Here is a 27,271-nt window from a genome sequence, read left to right as displayed (position 1 = left end):
CCATCGCTTTCAGCTGCTAACATCGTTACATGCCTGTTCAAAATCCCAATACCGTGAAACGCCGTAATAATACAGCCGCTGTTACCGTGATTAAATACAAATAAAACAATTGCCGTTTATACATTCAATGCCAAAAACTATAACTTGGTATATGTAAAGAGAAAAAAACGTCGAGACAGTATTACAGGAAAATACTAGCTGGCAAATAAGTGGTAAAGAAAACATTACTTAAGTTGGTCAATAATTAAAGAAGAAAAGTCTGGAGCAAGAGTCTTGAAATACGAGTTTATTGAGACGAGTAGCATGTTCTTCAGATGATCATAGACTACCGTGTAGCTAGCACGTTTCGGGTTTTTTTTTGTGCTCTATCTTTGCAACAAACATTGGCAAATACAGAAGCAGTTACTAGAGCGCACTCCGCAACTTCAAAGTTCTCCAGCCATCGGATCACGCAAATCTTCAAGGGCAAACGTTCCGATTCAATGGTCCAAATATACAGAGCTAGTCTGGAACGGAAATCCTTAAATAGGTTTTACAGGGCATGTACAAACTGAATTATCATCCAGAGTGTTTCCTTTACTGCGGACTTGATTAGCAGAAAAATATGGAGAGGGGGCTTGCAAGTACGTCAAAGAACAGCAAGGAAACATAACGTGAAGACAACAATAACAGCTGAACAGGGTTTATTACGTTTCTAGGAACGGAGGGATATATAAAAAGCGACATTATCAATGTACTGGATGTCAAGTTAAATCATATTTTAAAATGAAGCGGGTAAATCATTCCTCTACAAGTAAATCAACATGTACGCTGCTACAGAATCTAGACTTTAAATTAAAATCGGTATATGTACAACAGAAGGTCTACAAAGTCCTAAAGCACTTCGGAAATTTTACACACAGTAGAGCGCCTCAGCTGTAAAGTAACTGGGAGGCCAAGTCATTCGTAACCGGCAGACTTCATAACTTAGTAATCGTGGATGGGAGACGAGAGCAAGCAACCAATAGCAGCCGATAGAGAGAGAGAGAGAGAGAGAGAGAGAGAGAGGAGGAGAAGCCTCATGGTAAGGAATAAGCTAGAACGAAAAGGTGGCGAAGCCTTCAGAATTTTGGTCGATGAGCGCGGTGGCCTTAATATCTTTCGTCTTTATAATTGAGGTGCTGTACTGTACATGTAAAATTAGCTAGAAACTTGCAACAGGTTACTGGAGTAAGACTGGTTGATACGTCTTGTCATTCATAGTTTCTTAAAGGGTCAACAAACGCAGAGCTACTAATAATATCGTAATTAACGCCGATTGTTGCTTGGCAGAGACAGTGTTCTCAAACGTGCCTCGTTCGATTTTCAAATCACACAGTCTGTCAGCAGTCAGTGTGCTCAGCTCACCTGTTGAATTCAGTTCTGCGCACGTGCGGGGCAAAATTTTATAAACTGACAAGGTAGGTAACACTCATTGTGTCATATTTCATTATGCATAATAACGAGGCGCAGCCTTATTTACATCGATCTTTCTTCTTTATCCAATAAAGGTTGTCCACCAACAACCACTGCGACTGCGCCATGTCGATTGGTTTTCAAGATAGCTGGCTTTCAGATCCAGCATTCAAGGACTGGTTGGTGAAAGTACCTACAGACCTTTATAGTGCTAAATGTGGATTATGTCCAGGGACCCTCATTAACATCCGTACTATGGGAAGATCGGCTCTTACAAGTCACATGACAAAATCCAAGAAGCACGTCGCGAAAGCAGCTGCCATGAGAAGCACAGCAAGTTTGTATGTCTAAACCCGACCGGCGGCGACCACTTCAACCCAGCAGACAGATTCTACTTCCACTACCACATCTGCGGATTCAGCTGGGTCAACAACAGTGGCGTTGGCCGCTGGAATTGTTGCGCCTCCGCAGAAGGATGTCACTGCAATGTCAAAACCCGTGGATAAACTGAAAGGAATTGATCGGATGGCAATAAAGGACGAAGTAACAAAGGCGGAAATACTGTGGTGTTTGGAGTGCATCGTTTCACACAAGTCACTGCGTAGTTCTACGAAAGACGTGTTGCTTTTCCCCGCAATGTTCCCCGACAGTGAAGTGGCCAAGAGCATGCGTTTACAAAAGGACAAAATCGGTTATATCGTGCAATATGGACTAGCTCCCTTCTTTGAATCTGAAATTAAATGTGACCTCGTAAACGCATCAAGGATTGTTGTTTGTTTTGACGAATCCTTGAACAAGGTGTGCAAAAGAATCCAGATGGACATTTTAGTGCGTTATTGGGACATTAAAAAAAATCTAGTGTGCACCCGTTACTACGCATCGGCTTTTCTAGGCAGTTCGACGGCAGCTAAGCTACTCGAGTCCTTCAAGAAAAAAATTCCCGGCGAAACAATGAAAAAACTTTTACAAGTATCGATGGACGGCCCTAACGTCAACTTTGCGTTCTTAAGGGGACTTAAAATTTTTTTGAAAGAAATTGAAGGAGTAGACACCGTTTTACTGGATATTGGAACGTGTGGGCTTCACGTTGTTCACGGCGCCTTCAAGTCCGCAATTCAAGAAACACAGTGGATGATAATTCAGTTTTTACGTGCCTTGTACAATCTTTTTAAGGATGTCCCTGCCAGAAGAGCTCTGTATATTTCGACAACGGAATCGGAACTGTTTCCCTTAAAGTTTTGCGCGATCCGATGGCTGGAGAATGTGGAAGTTGCTGAGCGAGCTCTAGTAATGCTTCCGTTTCTGCGAATAATTGTTGGAAAACTGGAAGAAAAAAACAAACCAAAATGTGCTAGCTACAGAGTAGTGGAGGATCACCTCAAGGACAAGCTACTTGGTCCGAAAATTGCCTTTTTCAAGACTCTTGCTGGAGACTTGACACCTTTCCTAAAGGATTTCCAATCCGATTGGCCGCTAGCACCGTTCCTCCACTCTGCTTTGACAGAGATAATGGAGACAACGATGACACGATTTGTCCAGCCGACGAAGATCTCGCCGTCAGTTAATTTGGACAAAGAATCCAATCTTTTGGGTGTGAACCACGTCAAGATTGGGTTCACCGTCAAGAATGAATTCAGAAAGTGCAGGTCTCTCACAGCCCTTGAAATCGCTAAGTTCCGGAGCGAATGCAGAAGAGGAATGATCAAGCTTGTGTCAAAGTTGATGGAGAAATCTCCCTTACACTTTAGGTAGACAAAAGCTGTAAGCTGCTTTGATCCCACAATAGCGTACAGGGAGGCTGGTCCCAAACGATTTCATTCCTTTCTACAGATTTTGGTGGAGAGCAATTGGATTAACGGTGTTTGTGCCGATAAAGCAGAAGCGCAATACGCTTCTGTTGTAAAGAAGAACTGCAAAACAAAATTCCAAACATTCAACAAAAAGGAGCAACGGCTGGATGAGTTCTGGATGAATTGTCTCAAGAACCAGAATGCAACGTGCCACGAGCTGCAGAAGGCAATGGAAATCGCGCTCAGTTTGTCGCACGGTCAAGCAGCTGCGGAGCGAGGATTCTCGGTGAACAAAGAGTGCCTCTTCGAGAATATGAGGGAACAATCTGTAGTGAGCAGAAGACTGGTGTACGACGCCGTCAAGACACACGGCGGTGTCCAAGGAGTGCCTATAACAAAGTCTCTTATACACTCGGTAAGAAACTCACGAGATCGATATGCTGAAGACCTCAAAAATCGAAACGACGAGTCATCCAGGAAAAAGGATCATCTGACTAAAAGGAAGATTGTTGACGCAGAAATAAGACAGCTTAAAGAGAAGAAGGCAAAACTTGAGGGGAACATTCAAAACGCTCAGATAGAGCGAGAATCTATTACAGAACGAATCAATGCTCTCGCACACAGCTCCAAGTGAGTTATTTTCCAAGCTCAATTCCTAAATTACAGTATTTGTTGTTAACATGGTACTTCCTTCTAAATTATTTGTTTTATTTGTTGTATTGTCTAATAATAATTAAAATGTTTCTTTAATAAAATGTTTTTAAAACAAATGAATATGATAGCGTTATTTTAAACTACTAACTCCCACAGATGTTTAAATATACATTTCAAACAATAACTTTCATAATTAAAAATATTTGAAAAATAAACCTAATTTAAGAAATTAAGTATTAAAATAAAGACTGGAGCTAAAATTTAGCAACACGAAAATCCGAAAAGAAAGGACTGTAAAAATGCACAAAATATTTTACGGAAAAAATCTCTTATTATTCTAAAACGAACGACAGTAATTAAAGGTCTTTAACAACGATTAAACCGTAAGCTTTTGTATTTAAATAAAAAATAATAAAATCAGAAAAAATGAGGAATGGAAGAGGTAAAAGACATACTTGTCGTTACTGAAAGCAAATTTTAGACCGGGGAATATAGTAGCTGCGCTTGACACAGGTTTTCGCTCTAAAACTGGACTAATTTCGTACGAGAGCAAGGTACGGATGTCCCGCTACCTGTCGCGTGACTGGTGCTGCCTTCTGTTGTCCATTTATAGGATTAGTTAGAAAGAAGTAGCGAACGTTGGAGCTGTTCGGAGACGAAGATCCAATTCACCGGCAAAAAAGTAGAAAAGAAGCGAACTGGTATTGCTCTGCATGCCAGAACACTTCGTCTTTTCTACACTACAGAAAAGTCGAAGTGCTCTGGCATGAAGAGACTTGTGACATTGCTCAGTAACATATTATTCACTTTTTTTGAAGGTCAATTATACTTTTTGCCATCGATTGCATAATTTTTATCTATGAAAGAACAACATTAAATATGAAAACTAACTTGAAGCTCGGTCTTTTTTTAACGTGTGTTACACATTAAGTCATATCAAATACAAATGTGCGGTAAAATTGTAAATACTGGCATAAATAACGTCTCGTCTGGGCCCGAAATTTTTCAAATGGCTGATCCTCAAGTGTTACCGGTACGTTTTGAATGAGAGTTATAACGCCCTGTGATTTAAGAAATTCACTGCACATTCTCACACGTAACATACATCATCTTGCTTGGAAATTTACTGTGAAAGTAACGCTTCTCAAGTCACTATTCGTAACATTTTCCAGTGATCTGTTAGAAATGTAAACAATTGCGACGCTAGCACATCGAATGCACGTTAGTTGTTATGCACGTACTGCATAATCTTCGACCTAAAGCCTTTGACACTTTTCGGTGTCGGCAAACTGGTCTGTGCATTGTGTAAATTACTCCTTTTCTAAGCAACTAAACTTTTATTTTTGTGTTATTCTCTGATTGTTTGATTGCTGCAGTATTATTCAGCAGTAGTGGGCTAAAGTTCTTTGTCAGCGTATCAGATCTTACACGTCAAACCAACAAAAATTTAACTGAAATCTAAAAGAATGAAAAATCCCGGAATTCTAAAAAATTACCGGGTTTTTCCCGGATTTGTCCCGGATGAAAAAATTCCCGGGTTTTTCCCGGATCTCCCGGATGTCCCAGGCCGTATACACCCTGAATTTGCTTCGCTACCTGTTAGACATTTTATGTTATTGGGCAAATGATAGAAAAATTTTATTCTGGGATATTCAACTCCTTTGTGAGCCACTGACAGTGCTGGGAACACTTCCAGTGAGTTATCTCAATATCAGTAAAAGAATGGCAGCCCTTCTTCTGCCCCCTCCCCCCTTTTCCTAACCCAGAGGAACTAGTAATGCTGGACGTCTCCACAAACTTACTTTATTGTATGCAGTACACATTTCTGTATAATGTGTTCATATACTTTCGCATTTAGGCGTTTTCTTAAGCGCAATAAGGAAGCTACACCCTAACCATGAAAAACATCGTCATACCACAACACCACATCCTCCGTACTGCACTGTTGGCACAATGCATGACAGCTGGTAATGTTCTACAGGCATTCATCAAACCAGAACCCTTCCATCTGATAGTCACAGGATGTAGTGTGATTCATTTTGCCTTTCCCACCTATTTAATTCTTCTTATTCTTTTACATATATCGCTGGTTGACAAAAAAAAAAAAATTGCTCTGAGCACTATGCGACTTAACATGTGAGGTCACCAGTCCCCTAGAACTTAGAACTACTTAAACCTAACTAACCTAAGGACATCACACACATCCATGCCCGAGGCATTCGAACCTGCGACCGTAGCAGCAGCGCGGTTCCAGACTGAAGCGCCTAGACCCGCTCGGCCACAGCGCCCGGCGGTTGGTTGACAGACTCATCATCATTGTTCTGTTTCCTGATATTTTATCTTGTCCGTGGCGCTAGTTTTCTTGTGGTAATGGACGGTATTGAAACACTAGCTCAACGCAGAGTGTGTATCACTGGTCGCATAACGTGACCTGGGGAACTCCATCTGCTTTCTGGGCTGGACAACATTATCACCTTCACGCTTTTACAATTCTTTCACGTCAACTTGCTTCTATCTCTTCGTTACCTCTATTCTCACATACAGTCGAGTCCATTGGGATTTGTCTTTTGTGTATTTCCTCTCTGGGGACTTTTCCTGGCTTGACACACAAATACAACACTTCAAGCGTAACTTAGCACTGACTACAAAAAGGTGTGGCTTAGGATGAGCTTCTCGAATATTGTACCTCTTTCTCTTTAATTTTCAACGCATAGTCACTGAGCTAGCTGGACTTCTCGTAACACTCTGAAACTCACAAGTGATTCTCTCCGCTTATTTCATGCATTTTGTTACAACCACCTTCCACAATGCTCGACTGTCCCTATTCGCCAGTACATAAGATGTGCCTAGTCTTCGTTTAATTGGGTTATTCTTTCGTGCCTACATTTCGCAATTACATTGCCAACAGTCGGCTTGGGCAGTTTTAGAAGGGTTGAAATGTTCCAGAGGCCTTTGTTACTCACGTGGCAGCCAATGACTAGTCTACGTTCGAATTCACTGAGTTCTCCTGACTAACTCTCTACTGACAACACAATACTAATTGCTTCCTTTTATACTGGTGGGCCCACCTCCCGTGACATCTAGTTGTCAACTCCGCATTTCATAGGATTGCCTGGATAGTGCTGATTAGAGACCGTATGTCCATTATCCCGTGGCTCTGAGCACTATGGGACTTAACATCTGAGGTCATCAGTCCCCTAGAACTTAGAACTACTTAAACCTAACTAACCGAAGGACATCACACACATCCATGCCCGAGGCAGGATTCGAACCTGCGACCGTAGCGGTCGCGCGGTTCCAGACTGAAGCGCCTTTAACCGCGTGGCCACACTGGCCGGCCCATTATCCCGTGTTATACCTATTTACATGGTATTGCACCCATTAGAACAGTATTTTAAATGCACAAGTGATTTGTGAGTGGTCTTCTTCGACTCCATTTTGCCAGTGGCCTGGCAATGAACCGATGTCTGCCAACGGCATTACCTACAGTTGAGCCAATGTGGTCATTCCATTTTATATCCCATATATTTGCTAATGTGAAGAATGTTGATGTGCAAGATGATTAAGAGTCCTCATTTATCTGCAGGTGCTCCTATAAATTACGGTGTAAGTCAGACCAAAGCTGGAGGAAGACAAGGGCATACCATCTCTAATACAATGATGTATAATAAAATACTTTAGTGTACAAAGAAACTTTCCTATTTATGATTGCTGTACCCTCGTTTGAAGCCATCTGACACACGTGTTCATTGCACAGTGTGGGAAGGAAGAAAGAAACATTCTACAGACAGCACTGCCATTAGAGATGGAGCACAAGCTCAGGTTAAGAAAGGGTGAGGATGGATATCAGCCATGGCCTTGTGAAAGGAACCATTCTAGCATTTGCCTCGAGTGATTCGGGAAAATCACGGAAAACCTAAATCTGGATGGCTGGACGGATATTGGAACTGTCGTCCTCCTGAGTGTGACTCCAGCGTGCTAACCACTGCGCCACCTTGCTCAGTCAGTTGTTGGATAGGCAGCGTTGTGGCGCCAGCAGATAGAGCAGCGTAGTACCTGTAGGGAGCCGGTCGACGTGCAGGAGGCGTTGACGTGGGGCAGTCCTTTGTCCAGCTTGAGGCTGTTGCCGGCCCCGGGACATCCGGCTAGCACGACACCATCCTTGGGCAACAGTAGCTGTCCTGTCTCGCGATCCGGCAGCGCCAATGCGCCACCCACCGCCAGAACCGGCTCGTGTCGGCTCTTCACGCGCCACACATCCACCGAGCAGCCCGCTGCAACACAACACACACACCACCAACACTCATATTCCTCCTGCTCTCACCAAACTACACAGGAAACAGAGCCTATCTTCTGCGGTGTGCAAGGGTCGTTCTGGAAATGATGCATCCTGTATTTTTGTGACAACTTTGAGGAGCGGAGTCATATTACACTGCTAACCCAAAACATTATGACCACTGCCTATCGCGAATTTGAATCCCACCTTGTGACACTCCAGGCATGTGTCATAGTAAGAAAGATAAACTGCAAACGAGTATCTCGAAAATGGCCAATGTCATGAGCATCTATAATAGTGGTCAAAGGGTGGTGAACTCACCCATTGGGGAGACTGGTGACTTACCTGGTCTGCAAAGCGTGACAGGTGTGACGTGTGGCGGATCTGACAATAGAGTGCAGGCACAAGTATTTCGAAGTACACCATTCAGCACACATGAACATGGGGCACTGCATCAGGTGATCCCTATGTGTTCCATACTGATCCAAAGACATCATCAATTACAACTGCACAGATTGCAACTAGCACAGGTCATCAAGATTGGGCCATGGATCAGTTTACGTGATCGAATAAATCACACTTGTTATTTCACCAGGCTGATGATTGTGTTCAGATACACCATTGCCCAGTCGATTGGCAACTCTGAACATACTGGGGACAGTCATCTGGGTTCCTACGGGACGTGCTACTAGTAAAAAGTATAATGACGGCTGTGGAGTACTTGAACATTAGTGCAAACACCCTGCATGCCTTCATGCATGATGTCTTCCTTGACGACGATGGCATCTTGCAATGGGATAACTGTCAGTCTCCCTACGCCAGAAATGTCTATCATGGTTTGAAGAGCACGATATTCCACTCATGCTGATGTTTTGGCCACCACATCCGTTGGAACACATCTAACCCGCCAGGGTAGCCGAGCGCCCTAACGCGCTTCATCCTGGACTCGGGTAGGCGCGCCAGCCCCGGATCGAATCCGCCCGGCGGATTAACGACGAGGGCCGGTGTGCCGGCCAGCCTGGATGTGGTATTTAGGCGGTTTTCTACATCGCGCTAGGTGAATACTGGGCTGGTTCTCACGTTCCGCCTCAGTTACAAGCGTCACAGACATTTGAAAACACGTTCACACTATTTCACGATTTACACTAGACATGGGCAGTTGGGGTACACTAATTCCGTCCTAGGAGGTATAGGGTGGCAGCAGGAAGGGCATCCAGCCACCCCTTACCATTAACATGCCAAATCCGTTTAACCATGGCCGACCCTGCTTCACTGCGGGATAAGGCACAAGCAGTAGATAGATAGATAGATCCGTTGGAACACATCTCTGACACTGTCAGGCACCATCTCAACGTCCACAAACCAGTGGCCTGCAGCTTATGAGAGTTATGAAAACATCTGGTGCCATATATATGTCTGGAAACTTGTCGAATCCATGCTATGGCAAATACTGTAAGTAGGCTGTTTAGGTTCTTATATTGGTAACGCCGCCGCCACGTAGCGCTCTCTGTATGAAAATCACTGGCTGTGCTGTGTGCAGTCTGTGGCTAGTTTTGCATTGTTGTCTGCCATTGTAGAGGGGCAGCTGGATGTTAACAGCGCGTAGCGTTGCGCAGTTGGAGGTGAGCCGCCAGCAGTGGTGGATGTGGGGAGAGAGATGGTGAAGTTTTGATGATTTGTGATACTGGATGTTAATTATGAATATTAAGGTAAATACAGTGTTTGTTCTCTATTAAAATCTTTCATTTGCTAACTATCCCTATCAGTAGTTAGTGCCTTCAGTACTTTGAATCTTTTATTTAGCTGGCAGTAGTGGCGCTCGCTGTATTGCAGTAGTTCCAGTAATGAAGATTTTTGTGAGGTAAGTTATTTGTGAAAGGTATAGTTTAATGTTACTCAGAGCCATTCCTTTGCAGGGATCTTTGATAGTCAGATTGCGTTGCGCTAAAATTATTGTGTGTCAGGTTAAGCACAGTCTTGTATAAATTGTTCTAAGGGGACGTTTCATATGGCGACCCTGCCAGGATACCTCACTGGAATCTTCTGATTTTTTCTTGTAGTTTGTGTATTTAGTGTAGCTTTAGCGCGTAATTGTAGAGAGAATCTCCTTGGTAGTTGCAGTCTTTCATTGTTGTACAGTAAAACAGTTGTGGCATGCATATAGATTTGCACCAAGTATTTCGCAGCTACGCTTGCAATTAACTAGATATTATTTTCAGTGTTATGTTAATGTGTTCTCTTATTTTTGCTATTCAAATTGTGCTTTTCTGTGTTATCATGTGAAATATTGTGACAATAATGGCGTGTGAAAAACGTAACACTAGGCTCCAAACTAAATTGAGAAATAATAGTGACGACGAGCGTAGCTTATCAGCACCACTGGGTAGTGAATTAACAGACATTCGAAGTAGTAATTTGGGAACTGTGCATAGGGATATGGAGCGGGCGGCAAATAATGGTGTAGACAGTCAAACAGGTAGTGAACAGGGAAGCATTATCGATCGATCAGTCGGCAACAGCTCGCCTCAGGAATCCGAAATGATAGGACACAATATTGCAAATACTGTAGATTCAGGTTTTGCGTCCTCACCGTTTTCTCAAATAAGTCAAGATACATTTTCTGCTTGTCAAAATGTGAATGTTGCTAGTGCAAATGCACTGCCGAAAACCGTAGAGGAACAGATTCCAGACACTAATGCAATGTTATTACAATTAATGCAACAAATGGGACAAAAGCTTCAAAAGTTAGACACAATGGAACAATACCAGAGACAAACACAGCAACAGTTAGACACAGTGGAACAAAATCTTAAAAAGTTAGACACAGTGGAACAAAATCTTAAAAAGTTAGACACAGTGGAACAAAATCTTAAAAAGTTAGACACAATGGAACAAAATCAGAGACAAACACAGCAAAAGCTGCAACAGTTGGACACAATGGAACAAAATCTTCGGAAGTTAGACACCACACTTGAACAAACACGTGAAGATCTAACTACTGAGTTACATAACATTGAATCGAAATGTCAAAAAGTCTGTAATGACGTAAAAACACAAATTTGTGAGCATTTTCAGCCTATTTTTTCGCGGCATGAAAATGCATTACAGAATCACGAAGCAGCCATAAAAGAACTGCAAACTATTGTTCATGAAAATCATGAGACCTTGCAAGCTAAAATGGACTCAGTTGCATCTACCGATTCGGTTACGCAACTTGCAAAAACTCAGGAAAACTTAAAGGACACAGTAGAAAGACACATGGGGGAAATTAGTTCATTATCAGAGAAAGTAGCCGAACTTTCGGATCAGGTCACTAACTTATCTACGAAGGTAGATGATAATCTGAATGACACAAAACCGGTAGTCTTTAATGACACAGAAGAGTGCGAACAAATTAGGAAACTGAAACAAAATCTGAATCAAATTAATACGCAACACCATTTGTAAAATTTTTTGTGGGGAGCATGGGGGCTATGTAAGTAGGCTGTTTAGATTTTTATATGGGTAATGCCACGTAGCGCTCTATATGAAAATCACTGGCTGTGCTGTGTGCAGTATGTGGCTAGTTTGCATTGTTGTCTGTTTCTCTGATTGTCTCTGCGATAGTCATTACCGCGGAAAGGTGATCTTTCCCTGTAACTATTACTCTGCCAGTGGTTGTCATATGGGTGGTGTCTGTTTTGGTCACGATTTACGTTGTAAGAATAGGTTTGTCGTGGCCATTTATTGTTTCTGTCGTCACGGAATTGTGACGGATGTGACCTGTAGTTATTGTTTTCCTGTTTTCGCATCCCGCGACTGTCTGTGTCAATTTCCAGTTCTTGTAACAGTCCCTGAAAAGTTTCAATGTCGTCTTTGCAACGTCCTGCCAAAATAATATGCCGTAAATGTTCAGGTAATTTGATTAAACAAATGCGGATGAGTTCTGAGGGGCTGTATGGGTTTGACAGGTATTGATTCTTGTGCAACATGTCTTCAAAATATTTGACAAGACTGGAAAATTCAGATTGTTCGAAGTGTTTCATCATCATGATGCTATGTTTTACTCGGTCCTGTGTGGCTTGAGACCAATATGCTGAGAGGAAGGCGTGGTAAAATTCTCCTTCACTGTGACAATCGTGAATGACCGATCGCATTCTTACAGCTGGTTCATTCTCCAAGTAGCCACACATAAATTCTAACCTGTGCTCCAATGACCAGTTGGGAGGAAAACAATGAGAGAATTGATGGAGCCACGCTTGTGGATGAATGTCGTTGGCAGAATTCTTAAATGTTTTGAATTTACGTGTAGTAATGAACAGCTTATAATCAAAATCATCGTGTCGGCGAGTAGCATGTCGGTCATTGTTACGTCGTGTCGGCAGTTCCATCTCAAAATTCGGTGTACCTTGCCAATTTCTTTCATAATTACCGAAATGCCCTGTGTTATTATTTTGTGGCTTTTCCGTATTTCTATGTCCCTCTTCCCGTATTGGGGCGCGAGTGTCCTCTGAGATACGTAATTCTTGTATTACCTGTGTCAGCTGTTCTTGTACTTCCCGGATTTCTCTTTGGTGTTGCGTATTAATTTGATTCAGATTTTGTTCCATTGTGTCCAACTGTTGCAGCTTTTGCTGTGTTTGTCTCTGATTTTGTTCCATTGTGTCTAACTTTTTAAGATTTTGTTCCACTGTGTCTAACTTTTTAAGATTTTGTTCCACTGTGTCTAACTTTTTAAGATTTTGTTCCATTGTGTCTAACTGTTGCTGTGTTTGTCTCTGGTATTGTTCCATTGTGTCTAACTTTTGAAGCTTTTGTCCCATTTGTTGCATTAATTGTAATAACATTGCATTAGTGTCTGGAATCTGTTCCTCTACGGTTTTCGGCAGTGCATTTGCACTAGCAACATTCACATTTTGACAAGCAGAAAATGTATCTTGACTTATTTGAGAAAACGGTGAGGACGCAAAACCTGAATCTACAGTATTTGCAATATTGTGTCCTATCATTTCGGATTCCTGAGGCGAGCTGTTGCCGACCGATCGATCGATAATGCTTCCCTGTTCACTACCTGTTTGACTGTCTACACCATTATTTGCCGCCCGCTCCATATCCCTATGCACAGTTACCAAATTACTACTTTGAATATTAGTTAATTCATTACATGGTGGGGCCAACACACTGCTTTCGTCTTCACTGTCATTTCTCATTTTACTTTGGAGCCGAGTGTTACGTTTTTCACACGCCATTATTGTCACAATATTTCACACGATAACACAGAAAAGCACAATTTGAATAGCAAAAATAAGAGAACACATTAACATAGCACTGAAAATAATATCATAAAACCGGTAGTCTTTAATGACACAGAAGAGTGCGAACAAATTAGGAAACTGAAACAAAATCTGAATCAAATTAATACGCAACACCATTTGTAAAATTTTTTGTGGGGAGCATGGGGGCTATGTAAGTAGTCTGTTTAGATTTTTATATGGGTAATGCCACGTAGCGCTCTATATGAAAATCACTGGCTGTGCTGTGTGCAGTATGTGGCTAGTTTGCATTGTTGTCTGCCATTGTTGTCATGAACTGCTATAGCTGGATGTGAACAGCGCGTAGCGTTGCACAGTTGGAGGTGAGCCGCCAGCAGTGGTGGATGTGGGGAGAGAGATGGCGGAGTTTTGAAAAATGTCATGAACTGCTGTATATATTATGAATCTTGAGGTAAATACATTGTTTGTTCTCTATTAGAATCTTTCATTTGCTAAGACTATCAGTAGTTAGTGCCTTCCGTAGTTTGTATCTTTTATGTAGCTGGCAGTAGTGGCACTCGCTGTATTGCAGTAGTTCGAGCAACGAAGATTTTTGTGAGGCAAGTGATTTCTGAAAGGTATAGTTTAATGTTACTCAGGGCCATTCTTTTGCAGGGATTTTTGATAGTCAGATTGCGTTGCGCTAAAATTATTGTGTGCCAGGTTAAGCACAGTCTTGTATAAATTGTTCTAAGGGGACGTTTCAGATCAAGCGGTGAAGCCGGCAACGTGCGCTGGCTTGCGACCATGTTGCGACTTGATACTAGGGCTGTTGAGATTTTTAAAAATATTGAGAATTCGGTATATCGATATTTAGAAACATATCATTATCGGCTTTCGAGATACAGAAAAAAGTATCGACGTACAGACCTATAAAATTATCGGCTGCACATTGTAAATATATTGCCGGTTAAGTATTGATTTATTATTAGATATTCTGTAAATCAATAAGCTAGCAGCCTGCTGAAAGGGGAATCGATGCACGTTCACGCTTGGCGATAACCGCTTTGCTAACAGTGGTAACGCAGCATGTACAGGGTGTTTCAAAAATGACCGGTATATTTGAAACGGCAATAAAAACTAAACGAGCAGCGATAGAAATACACCGTTTGTTGCAATATGCTTGGGACAACAGTACATTTTCAGGCAGACAAACTTTCGAAATTACAGTAGTTACAATTTTCAACAACAGATGGCGCTGCGGTCTGGGAAACTCTATAGTACGATATTTTCCACATATCCACCATGCGTAGCAATAATATAGCGTAGTCTCTGAATGAAATTACCCGAAACCTTTGACAACGTGTCTGGCGGAATGGCTTCACATGCAGATGAGATGTACTGCTTCAGCTGTTCAATTGTTTCTGGATTCTGGTGGTACACCTGGTCTTTCAAGTGTCCCCACAGAAAGAAGTCACAGGGGTTCATGTCTGGCGAATAGGGAGGCCAATCCACGCCGCCTCCTGTATGTTTCGGATAGCCCAAAGCAATCACACGATCATCGAAATATTCATTCAGGAAATTAAAGACGTCGGCCGTGCGATGTGGCCGGGCACCATCTTGCATAAACCACGAGGTGTTCGCAGTGTCGTCTAAGGCAGTTTGTACCGCCACAAATTCACGAAAAATGTCCAGATAGCGTGATGCAGTAATCGTTTCGGATCTGAAAAATGGGCCAATGATTCCTTTGGACGAAATGGCGGCCCAGACCAGTACTTTTTGAGGATGCAGGGACGATGGGACTGCAACATGGGGCTTTTCGGTTCCCCATATGCGCCAGTTCTGCTTATTGACGAAGCCGTCCAGGTAAAAATAAGCTTCGTCAGTAAACCAAATGCTGCCCACATGCACATTGCCGTCATCAATCCTGTGCACTATATCGTTAGCGAATGTCTCTCATGCAGCAATGGTAGCGGCGCTGAGGGGTTGCCGCATTTGAATTTTGTATGGATAGAGGTGTAAACTTTGGCGCATGAGACGATACGTGGACGTTGGCGTCATTTGGACCGCAACTGCAACACGGCGAACGGAAACCCGAGGCCGCTGTCGGATCACCTGCTGCACTAGCTGCGCGTTGCCCTCTGTGGTTGCCGTACGCGGTCGCCCTACCTTTCCAGCACGTTCATCCGTCACGTTCCCAGTCCGTTGAAATTTTTCAAACAGATCCTTTATTGTATCGCTTTTCGGTCCTTTGGATACATTAAACCTCCGTTGAAAACTTCGTCTTGTTGCAACAACACTGTGTTCTAGGCGGTGGAATTCCAACACCAGAAAAATCCTCTGTTGTAAGGAATAAACTATGTTGTCTACAGCACACTTGCACGTTGTGAACAGCACACGCTTACAGCAGAAAGACGACGTAGAGAATGGCGCACCCACAGACTGCGTTGTTTTCTATATCTTTCACATCACTTGCAGCGCCATCTGTTGTTGAAAACTGTAACTACTGTAATTTCGAAAGTTTGTCCGCCTGAAAATGTACTGTTGTCCCAAGCATATTGCAACAAACGGTGTAGTTCTATCGCTGCTCGTTTAGTTTTTATTGCCGTTTCAAATATACCAGTCATTTTTGAAACACCCTGTATATAGCCACAGCCAGGGCAATAGGACTTCTCCTTTGTGCCACCTGCACTTGCTTCACATAGTCAAAGAGAAAGACTGGTCGTGATGAAAGCTTAGAAAGTATGAGGGTCACTCCAAAAGAAATGCACATTATTTTTGTAAAAATACAGTTTTCATTCTGCATGTGTGAAAGTTTTGCAGTGCGTAGATACATCCTTCCCGATTGTTTTCAAACTTAGTTCAAACTGTTCCCGTGAGTGGCGCCGTCACAGGATGTCTTCAAGGTGGCTGCTACACTTGACGTTCCCCAGAAGCAACGTGCTGTCATAGAATTCCTATGCTGTGAAAATGAGACAGTGGGAAACATCCACAAGAGGTTGAAAAAGGTGTATGGAGATTCTGCTGTCGATCACAGTACAGTTAGTCGGTGGGCAAGCAGGTTTCGTGATGAAAGCGGGCACGGCAATACTGAGGATTGTCCTCGCAGCGGCAGGCCTCGTACTGCACACACTCCAGACAATGTGCAGAGAGTTAACGAATTGGTGACTGCTGACAGACGCGCCACAGTGAACGAATTGTCACGCTACGTTGGGATAGGGGAAGGAAGTGTTTGCAGAATACTGAAAGTGTTGGCTTTAAAAAAGGTTTGTGCCACTTGGGTTCCCAGGATGTTGACAGTGGCTCACAAGGAAACAAGAAAAACGGTATGCAGCGAACATCTGAACAGAAAGAGAATGGTGGAGATGAATTTCTTGGAAGAATTGTGACACATGATGAAACATGGCTCCATCATTTTTTACGAGAGACGAAGAAGTAATCAATGGAGTGGCATCATGCAAATTTACCCAAGAAAAAAAATTCAAAACCACACCTTCTGCTGGAAAAATTATGGCTACGGTGTTTTCCGATTCCGAAGGACTCTTGCTTGTGGACATCATGCCAAGTGGAACCACCATAAATTGTGATGCATATGTGACGACACTGGAGAAACTTCAAGCTCCACTGAGTCGTGTTCGACCACATTGGCAAAAGCAGGATGTTTTGCTGTTGCACGACAATGCACGGCCACATGTCAGTCAAAAAACCATGGAAGGGATCACAAAACTCGGATGGACAACACTGAAAGACCCGCCTTACAGTCCTGACCTGGCCCCATGTGACTATCATCTCTTTGGGAAACTGAAAGACTGTTCGTGGAACAAGGTTTGAAAATGATGACTCATTGTGCACGCTGCCAAACAACGGCTCCTACAGGTTGGTCCAGAATTTTACCGTGCGGGTATGCAGGCGCTGGTTCCAAGATGGCGTAATGCAGTTGAGAGGGATGGAAATTATGTGGAGAAATGAAAATATTGATCCTAAAGGATGTATCTACACACTGTAAAACTGTATAATAAAAGATGGATTTTTAAAAAAATAGTGTGCATTTCTTTTGGAGTGACCCTCGTAGTAAAACTTCTTCACACGGTGAAAGTAAAATTATATTCTACTACAATTTCAAAAGAACAGCTTCAAATATTTCCCGAAAATTTCGAAAAAAATGTAATGTAAAATAAAAATATCGGCAATCTATATTGCTATCTCGATATCGATATATCGGTAGAAAATATAACGCCGTTATATAGCGATGTATCCTGGAGAAAATATCGACATATCTATATATTTTCAACAACTCTATTTGATACCAGCCCCTTTTTTGCTTTTGTCTCTGCAGATCAACTGTCAAGCGTCAGTTGAATTGAATGGTTCTGTTCATGTTTCTAGTTCCACTATTATATCTTGTAGACAATGTATCACGTATTCACAAGCTAGGTTTCGTACTTCTCTTTCAACATATCTAAAAGGAGTAAAAGGTAAGTGCAGTTCATCATTTCCATACCTAGAAATGAGTCGGTGTCTGTAAGTCTGTCTCCATCTGAGTGTCCCAAGAAAATGATGACTTCTGGTGACCTTAGGTTAATGACTGGAAGAGTTGCGATGCTGTGCGGTTGGATGTTGGTGGTGGTGAGGGGGGGGGTATCGGGGGGGAGATCGATAAAAAGTGTTCCATTTACCAGTTCTCGCCTATGGTGGCTGTGGTGTCACTGCCAGACACCACACTTGCTAGGTGGTAGCTTAAATCGGCCGCGGTCCATTAGTACATGTCGGACCCGCGTGTCGCCACTGTCAGTACTTGCAGACCTAGCGCCACCACATGGCAGGTCTAGAGAGGCGGACTAGCACTCGCCCCAGTTGTACGACGACTTTGCTAGCGACTACACTGACGAAGCCTTACTCTCATTTGCCGAGAGACAGTTAGAATAGCCTTCAGCTAAGTCCATGACTACGACCTAGCAAGGCGCCATTAGCCTTACATAGCAATTGATAATTATCGTCCAAAGCATGTCTCAACAAGAACGATGTATACCACAAGGATAATAAAGTTAAGTAAACCGACATTACGTTCTTTTCTTATTAGCATTCATTGAGCGTCCTGTTTCAGACTTCACGATATTCTGGGTGAGCTTATAGCGTGCCTATTCGGCCCCCTCAAAATAACACTGTGTCGGCCCCTCTGTCGACACATCAGCGGCAATATACCTAGCAACGGCCCTGGGTGTACGAAACTACTCTGAGAGGATGGCACGTGGTCGGCGTATGGCGTAGCGAGCTACAGCGTGCGCGGAAGTGGACACTCTGCCCGGATGTCCTCGGTGCCGACAGCGGCAGGGACGAGGTCAAGAGGGCCAGAGAGCTTCCTGCGACAGCGCCGTCCGCCCGCAGGCCCGCTGCGAGCTTCTGGCGTGACCTAGCGTGAGGCCCCTGTCTGCCATAGCGGTACCCGCACAAACAGCTGTGAGCGGGCTGCTCGTTATCTCGGCACGCCACTGATCTCCTTACCGGTCACTGACTTGCCGTGCGAGGCGTCTTCTCGCTAAAGGCGCACTCCGCACTAGTTAATGTGTTTACACAAGACGCAAATGCAGATGGCGCTCTAAATACTGAAAACGTGACAGCGGACATCACTCACACTCACGGCCACCATCAACCACAAGAACAAAAAAGTGAACTGCTGGGTGACACAGGGAAACGGGAACTTACGAGATGGATAGTGACAGCCATATACATTTGACAGCACTGCGGAACGCGGACCTCGAGGTGTAAACAACTTTACCATTCATAGCGGTCGCACAAATATGGGCTCGTCACGATCTTACCCTCTTATAGCATTACTACTTAGTGATAATTTCATAAGTTCTTAAAAACTCCGAAAAAATTTTAGGTGCCTCTATTTTGACTCTAGAATTTGATGCAGCACTTTCTAAAAGAAATTTCTTGTCAGCTGCTACGAAAAGAATAAAAAATAATGTAACAAGAAATTTTAAGGTAAATTTATTTTTACTTCAAATTGTTGATTACGACAGAGCCACCGACATACTTGAACTGAAAAAAAAAGTATGAACATTCGGAAATTTTATAGATGCATATCATACATGTTTGCCGGCCGGAGTGGCCCAGCGCTTCTAAGCGCTACAGTCTGGAACCTCGCGACCGCTACGGTCGCAGGTTCGAATCCTGCCTCGGTCATGGATGTGTGTGAAGTCCTTAGGCTAGTTAGGTCTAAGTAGTTCTAAGTTCTAGGGGACTGATGACCTCAGGAGTTAAGTCCCATAGTGCTCAGAGCCATTTGAACCATTTTTTTGATACATGTTTTATCGTGGAACTACAAAAGCATACCGAGCTAAAAAATAAAATACCGTAAGAGGTGTGGAACTGTTCCACCTGTGTTAACGAAAAATGTCGTCGCTGATGAACCTGCATACTGTTGGAGCTTGAAGAAACTTCCCCAGCGAGAAAGTCGTTAACAAAACTATAAAATTAACTTTGGTAACATCTAAGGCATCAGCACGGTATAGTGTCATCTCACGGAATTGTCAAAGAAACTGGTATAGGCATGCGTATTCAAATACAGAGATATGTCAACAGGCAGAATACGGCGCTACGGTCGGCAATGCCCATATAAGACAACATGTGTCTGGCGCAGTTGTTAGATCGGTTACTGCTGCTAATGGCAGGTTAACAAGAAATAAGTGAGTTTGAGTCCGCCCCGGTAGCTGAGTGGTCAGCGTGACGACTGTCAATCCTAAGGGCCCGGGTTCGATTCCCGGCTGGGTCGGAAATTTTCTCCGCTCAGGGACTGGGTGTTGTGTTGTCCTAATCATCATCATTTCATCCCCATCGACGCGCAGGTCGCCGAAGTGGCGTCAAATTGAAAGACCTGCACCAGGCGAACGGTCTACCCGACGGGAGGCCCTAGCCACACGACATTTCCATTTTCAGTGAGTTTGAACGTGGTGTCATAGTCGTCGCACGAGAGACGGGACATAGCATTTCCGAGGTAGCGACGAAGAGGGGATTTTCCTGTACGACCGTTTCACGAGTGTACCATGAATATCAGGAATCCCGTAAAACATCAAATCTCAGACATCGGTGCGGCCGGAAAAAGAGCCTGCAAGAACGGGACCAACGGCGACTGAAGAGAATCATTCACCCTTCCGTAAACTGATGCAGATTTCAATGCTGGGCCATCAACAAGTGTTAGTATGCGAAACATTCAACGAAACATCATCGATATGGGCTTTCATAGCCGACGGCCCACTTACGTACCCATGATGATTGCATGACACCGACAATGGACTGTTGATGACTGAAAACATGTTGCCTGGTCGGACGAGTCTCGTTTCAAATTGTACCGAGCGGATGGACGTGTACGGGTGTCGAAACAACCTCACGAATACATTAATCCTACACAGACGTGCCAGGAGATTGTTCAAGCTGGTGGAGTCTCTGTAAGGGTGCGGTGCGTGTGCAGTTGGAGGGATGTTGGATTCCTGATATGTCTAGATACGATTCTGACAGTTGACATGTATGTAAGCATCCTGTCTGATCACCTGCATCCATTCACGTCCATTGTGCATTCCGACGGACTTGAGCAGCTCCAGCAAGACAATGCGACACCCCACACGTCGATAATGCTACAAAGAGGCTCCAGAAACACTCTTATGAGTACACGGCCGCTAGTCACCAAATTCCCCAGACATGAACATTATGAAGCATCTCTGGGACGCCTTGCAACATAATTTCCAAAAGAGATCTCCACCCCCTTTTACTCTTACGGATTTATGGACAGCCCTGCAGAATTCATGGTGTCAGTTACTTCCAGCACTACTTCAGACATAAGTGGAGTCCATGTCAGTTACTTCCAGCACTACTTCAGACATAAGTGGAGTCCATGTCACGTCGTGTTGCGGCACTTCTGTTTGCTCGCGGGGGCCCTACACGATATTAGGCAGGTATACCAGTTTCTTTGGCTCTTCAGCGTATGAACAGATTTTGTTCGCGTGAGACTCAATGCGCGTCAGTGCCAAGTATTTGTGTACCGCCGCCGGGACTTTAATTTCGACGGCTCACCTTAAGGATGTAGGGAACTTTTCTGGCTCAATATTATGTAAAAACCAACACCTATTTCTTCCAGGAACTGTTTATAATGTATATGTTTCACAGATATTTTTGTTGATTTCAGGTGATGGAGCACACTTTCGGAACAAATTGGAAGAATTTTGAATATTTTTGAACCTGCTTGGGGTTATTAAAAAAATACAAAGAAATTGATGCAAATTTTTTTCCAAAATGCTTCCTCAAATTAAGGTACCATTTAATCCAAGGTTATACATTTGAAGGAGGCCAAATTTTTATCAGATATGCATGACATGATGGCTGAGGTACTAGACCTATTTAACTGCACCTGTTATGTATATTACAAGGATAAAAAAAATATCACATCTTACATTTTAATTTTTATAATTTTTTTCCTAATAAAATGTTATTTTTTCTATAATTTATTCTGCAATAAAGCTTAGGCCTGCTACATAAGTATGGACTATTGCAAGTTACAGGAAAAAATTAGAGCAATGCTTCATAAGCTTTAGGAAATATTTGTACCTGAATTCTGAAAAATACAACTTGTGGGAAATTGCTAATGAAGATATGAGTCCAATTAAACTGTGCCTCAGAACATTCCTGAAACACAGTCTTCATCCTGCAGCATTTCTTCATCTTCAAGTTTCCTCTTGGCATTCCTTTTAGCACTTCATGCTCCTTTGGTAACTTGAAGAGCGAATCTTTCAGCTTCATGCACCCGTTGTCTGTCACATGCAATCAATTCATCTCCATATTAGAGCCACATTTTATGCCTGAATTTCTCAGGACTTCCAACATTCCTATCACTCCATGATTGTAACATGTCACTGCATCTAGTACACCAACTTTTAATGTATTTAGTTCTACAAAAACATTCTTGAGTAATATTTCCCATATTCAATTATTGTAACTTTCATTTGTATTCTGAGTGCCCCCATGAAGACATTTAGGGCTACTAAGCGAAACAGGGTCACTCAGGTCACCAAAAATTGGTTTCATTTCATTCATAACAGGCTCAGGAAGAGAATACCTAAGATGGTATATTTGACCACTTTCTTTCGCTTTTTCCTAAGCACACCAAGAATCTGCTCCTTTAGGGCAAAGTTCGTGAACAGGGTTGCCACATGTGGACAACTTATGAAAATGGGTGGCCCATACAGCTTTTCTCACTGCTGTAACATCATTCAGAGGTGCAGTTCGTCTAATAACTCTGAAGACGGTCTATTTCAGTTACTGTCAATCTGCCTCGGCTAGACAGAGATTTTCCATCAGATAGCAACTTTCCTTTCATTTCTCTTCATAGCTTCCTCAAACTAGCACCCATCCTCTTTTGCACATGTCCACAACATTCTAGTTTTGTTACCCAGGTATCACCATAAACATTGAACTCATTAATTTTATTGAAAGCTTTAGAGTCCCCATCGCCTAGGTGCTTCGTATATCTAACGTTACAAACGGGCACCGACCTCTGAAATATTTTTAGAGCTCCATCACACTCCACACCTCCACTGTAACCATTATAACTCTTAGAACACTGGTGTTCAATATGTCATTTAGTGTTATCATGGCAGGTGTGGCAGTACTTAGATAAGCACTCAACATCAACAACTTTTCCATTCTCCAGAGAAGTAGCACTTACAACACCATTCAAGTAACGATGTCCTCGACGTTGCAATGTCCCATCAAGTGCAACAGCAATGTCCCTGGTTCCAGTAATATTTACAGTTTCTTCCGCTGCACATTTCACAGATACTTTACACACATCCGTCAGGGCACCTAAAAGTATTTTTATGTACTTGCTGAACCTACTTTTCCTACTGCACGCATTGCATACACTAACCTCAAATTCGAATAATATGACTTATGCACAATGTTCGAAGTCATTTTAGAGGTAGATTTATTGCAGGATCTACACAGAACAACTAATTTTGACGCTAAATCCTTCCTGCTACTTTGTTGTTCAGTTATTTCCAGACAGCATACACCATCACATTGTTTACATTTCGCCCCTTCCTTCATCAAAGAACATAAGATGCTCACATCAACAACAACAAATCCACTACAAACAGCGTCATTGTTAACACAGAAATTTGAATCACCAGGAGGCGTGCCATGTGGGAGTTTCTTCCCTGAAGAACTGATACTTAGGTTACTTTCAATAGTGTGGGTCTGAAACCGCGCGACCGCAACGGTCGCAGGTTCGAATCCTGCCTCGGGCATGGATGTGTGTGATGTCATTAGGTTAGTTAGGTTTAAGTAGTTCTAAGTTCTAGGGGACTGATGACCTCAGAAGTTAAGTCCCATAGTGCTCAGAGCCATTTGAACCATTTTTCAATAGTGTGGCTTGCTTTGTTTGTGAACTGGTTACCACGAAATTTCCTTTTATTGAATTTCTCGATGAGTGGTATAGTTCGAATTTATTGCACACTAAAGGAATGTACTTCGCAAATATATGTAGCACCTGGGCAACAAACATTCAGTAACACGTGAAAAAACTGTTTCAGCGAAAAAAAAGTAAAAACTAGCAAAGATAATCATTTACAAACACTACAAACCTGCACTGTTACCAAGATATACAATATATCATACGTATAATCGCTGGAAACAGAAAGTTCACAGTTCCTTTCGAAACAATACTGGTATCTGTAGCAGAACTAAAGGGTACGTGGTGACATACATGACCGTAACTTTAAAATTTGGTATATATAGGTCATTTTTCATTTGAAACCCTATAGTGTATTAATAAAGTCATTAAAAAAATTTCGATTTTTCCACCATTTATAAGTACCCTGTATCCTTAATACAACTGTGAATATTCTCCAGAAACTTGATTATTTGCGGCTCTTACTTACCCTTCGTCGCTGCACCCATCACCAAACTCACCGATATGCGCTAGAAAAAAGTCTGTACTTTCAGGCCGCTACTTCCGTTTGATGTAGAGCAAAATATATTTGTGCGTATGCTTTTCTGAACGCTCAGTTTTATCTAAGTACACTACAAGACTATTCTTCTCGGGAAGCATTAAGCGCATGTTACGCAAAACTACGTTCTTGCAGCTGCAGTGTCTCTGAATTTCACTGAAAATTTTCGTCCACCATAATACTTTCTGACTCAAAACTACGTGAGCGGAGAAGACAAAGAACGTAGTCTCTGAACCAGAACAATTGTCTTCACTGAGATCACTCTGTATCTTTGAAGCCGTCAGGTAGTCTCATCGTGGTATCTAAGTACAGTTTTACGCACTAACGTTTTGTCAAAATCGTCAGATTCCATAGATTTCCGTTTTCATCCCTTTCTTGGGGACTCAAAACACGAGCCCAAATCTAGAGGTTCTGCCAGCGTAACTGCACTGATACACCAAAAAATTTTGTTGTCATTTCATGAACTTACTCAAAATTTATCGTTGCGGACGAATCTTCTCACGAAATTCCAGTCACCGACTTCCTCCTCCGAATGCGAAAATATTATGTTGACTCCGACCTACATAGGGAGAAACGATCGCCATGATAAAATGCGGGAAATCAGAGCTTGTACAGAAAGATACAGGTGTTCGTTCTTTAATCGCACTATACGAGATTGGAATAACAGAGAATTGTGAAGGTGGTTCGATGAACCGTTTTGCCAGGCACTTAAATGTGATTTGCAGCGTATCCATGTAGATGTAGATGTAGAAAATTTTATATTGTTCCGGGTTTCTTCACTGTTAGTCAGTTCAATAAAATACTTCAGTATATTGGATACGACAATTTTAAATTATTTTCGAACGTCATTTTCGCCCTCTATGCAGGCAGTTGCGACTGCATTTCACTCACTACCGGATGCAGGTGATTACTTGCTACTGCATTTCGCTCAGTACCAAAGTACCAAACAAGCAAATGCACCGTTCCACGAAGGCTGAAACCACACGTGGACACACGATATCGGACGCAAACAAAGAACATATACCTGGCGCTGACCCACTGCACTGGTAAGTGAACATACGGCAAAGAAGCTTTGAGGCGTACGAATCACAGCACTTAGCGACATGTACTATAGGCAGCGGGTGTGACCTTGAAGTGTGTAATTTTGTGATGGTCACTCTAGTATTCACGGATGAGTGGAACGGCCAACAGCGTGTTTTGAATAAAAATGTTTTGATAGTTTTGAAAGTGTACAGAGGGAGTTCCCATATTTTTTTTTTCAACTTAGGGTCTCGTGGTCGGATTTGATCGAAACAAGCGACAGTAACTAGGGCTAGAAAGTTTGAAAGAGACTGGATCTGCTGTAAAAAAGGAAACCAACAAGACGTTTCAGCCTCACGGAGCCCACGAAGTTTAGTTCGTAGGCGAACAGCTCCGGGCAGTGTGTCCCGGAAGTGTCTTTGCTGAATTCTCCATTTTTAATCAAAATTTTATCCGCACATCTGCATCTCATACGGCACCTGAAGGAGAACGATCACCCGTTGCGATTGGGATTCTCTCAACAAGTTGTAACAAACATAAACGAGGACTGCGGACTTCTGGACAAGCTATGGATGTCAGATGAGGCGGGTTTTCATCTCACAAGTAAAGTGAATAAGCAGAACCTCCATTACTGGGCACACAGCAACCCTAATGAAGTTCATGAACACCATTCACAGGTCTACAAGGTGACAGTTGGTGCGCAGTTTCGTCACACGTGATCAACGGACTTCACTTTTTCGTAAATGAAGAGCGAATCACAGTGAATGCCAGTTCGGATCCGTATGTTGAAACGTTCCCATCTTTTGTTGCACCTTGTAATGGGACACCCTAGTCTGACATTAACTTTCTTTATAGAAGTAGCCGATACAAGGGATATTTTCGAATCTCGTATAGGTGAACATTATCTCGGCTCTTTCACTAAAAGAATTTCATATGATTATGTAGACGATGTGTTGTATTTCAGGCTAAAATGTACCAAAAGGAATTAATTTGTTACAATCGACATTTACTAGCTCTGTTTGCATAGCTAAAATTATTCTCTTTTTAGAAATATTTGAAATTACGAGATATCTTGCACACTTAAAATGCATATTACTCATATTAATTGCACAATCTAATGCTGATTATTAAATTTATTTCTGGATTCTTTAACAAAATAATGATACAACTTAGTGATCACTCTTCTTTTGTCAAGAAAGTTTGTAAAATCGTTTGTTTTTCAAGTTCTTTGGAATGTGTTAGTACCGCAGAATGAGTTGGTAATAGTGGGCATGCCTCTGATGGAAACGGACGTGTTTTTTTTTTAATTTTGGCAATAATAATGTAATTTTTGGTTTTATGAAAATGGAGATTGTCAAGTCAGAGTTATATAGAAGAATGGGCTAAAATAAAAAAGTCATAGAAACAAAGTACTTCATCAATTATTACGTCAACTGGAACCCACAAATTCAAAATTGCAGCCTCAAGAATCTACCCGTAGACCCACTGCAGCCAACAACGAGAAAATGAAGACTAGTAAAAAAAATTTTTATATCTTACGCCTCTAGAAGCTTTTGAAGCTAATGAAGAGACTGAAAATTTACTGGTGATGTGTGGGAAGGTAAGATTACAACCTGTATTGAAAAATATTAAACAACTTCACGAGACGTGGTTTCAAAAGGGTGTTGCGACATCACGCACTGCAGGGGAATAAATGGCAGCAGTGAGAGAATTATTTAGGGACCTTGTCATCCTAAGATTCAGTCACATTCCCTTCTTGCCCTCAAGATAACCGGGTTTGTCCGTTTGTGGTTTTCTGCTGTGGACAACCTTAAGTGTCGAGTCTACACGACTCGGTCAAGAAAAATGGATGAACTGAAACAT

The 27,271-nt window shown here is 42.4% G+C and overlaps 2 protein-coding genes across 2 annotated transcripts in view; one reads left to right on the top strand and one right to left on the bottom strand.

Moving 5' to 3' along the window:
- The window catches only part of LOC126175825 (juvenile hormone epoxide hydrolase 1-like), a 507,162-nt gene that overhangs the window by 207,712 nt on the left and 272,179 nt on the right, over positions 1–27,271 (top strand). The window lies entirely within an intron of this gene.
- Positions 1–27,271, bottom strand: part of LOC126175826 (uncharacterized) — a 124,963-nt gene that overhangs the window by 72,860 nt on the left and 24,832 nt on the right. Inside the window, exon 2 of the mRNA XM_049922822.1 lies at positions 7,935–8,152. Within this exon, the coding sequence (XP_049778779.1) occupies positions 7,935–8,152 (218 nt within the window). The remainder of the gene's footprint in view (positions 1–7,934; positions 8,153–27,271) is intronic.

Source organism: Schistocerca cancellata, chromosome 3 (genome assembly GCF_023864275.1).
Source record: "Schistocerca cancellata isolate TAMUIC-IGC-003103 chromosome 3, iqSchCanc2.1, whole genome shotgun sequence".
NCBI lineage: Eukaryota > Metazoa > Arthropoda > Insecta > Orthoptera > Acrididae > Schistocerca > Schistocerca cancellata.
This window is presented reverse-complemented; position numbering and strand designations above follow the sequence as displayed.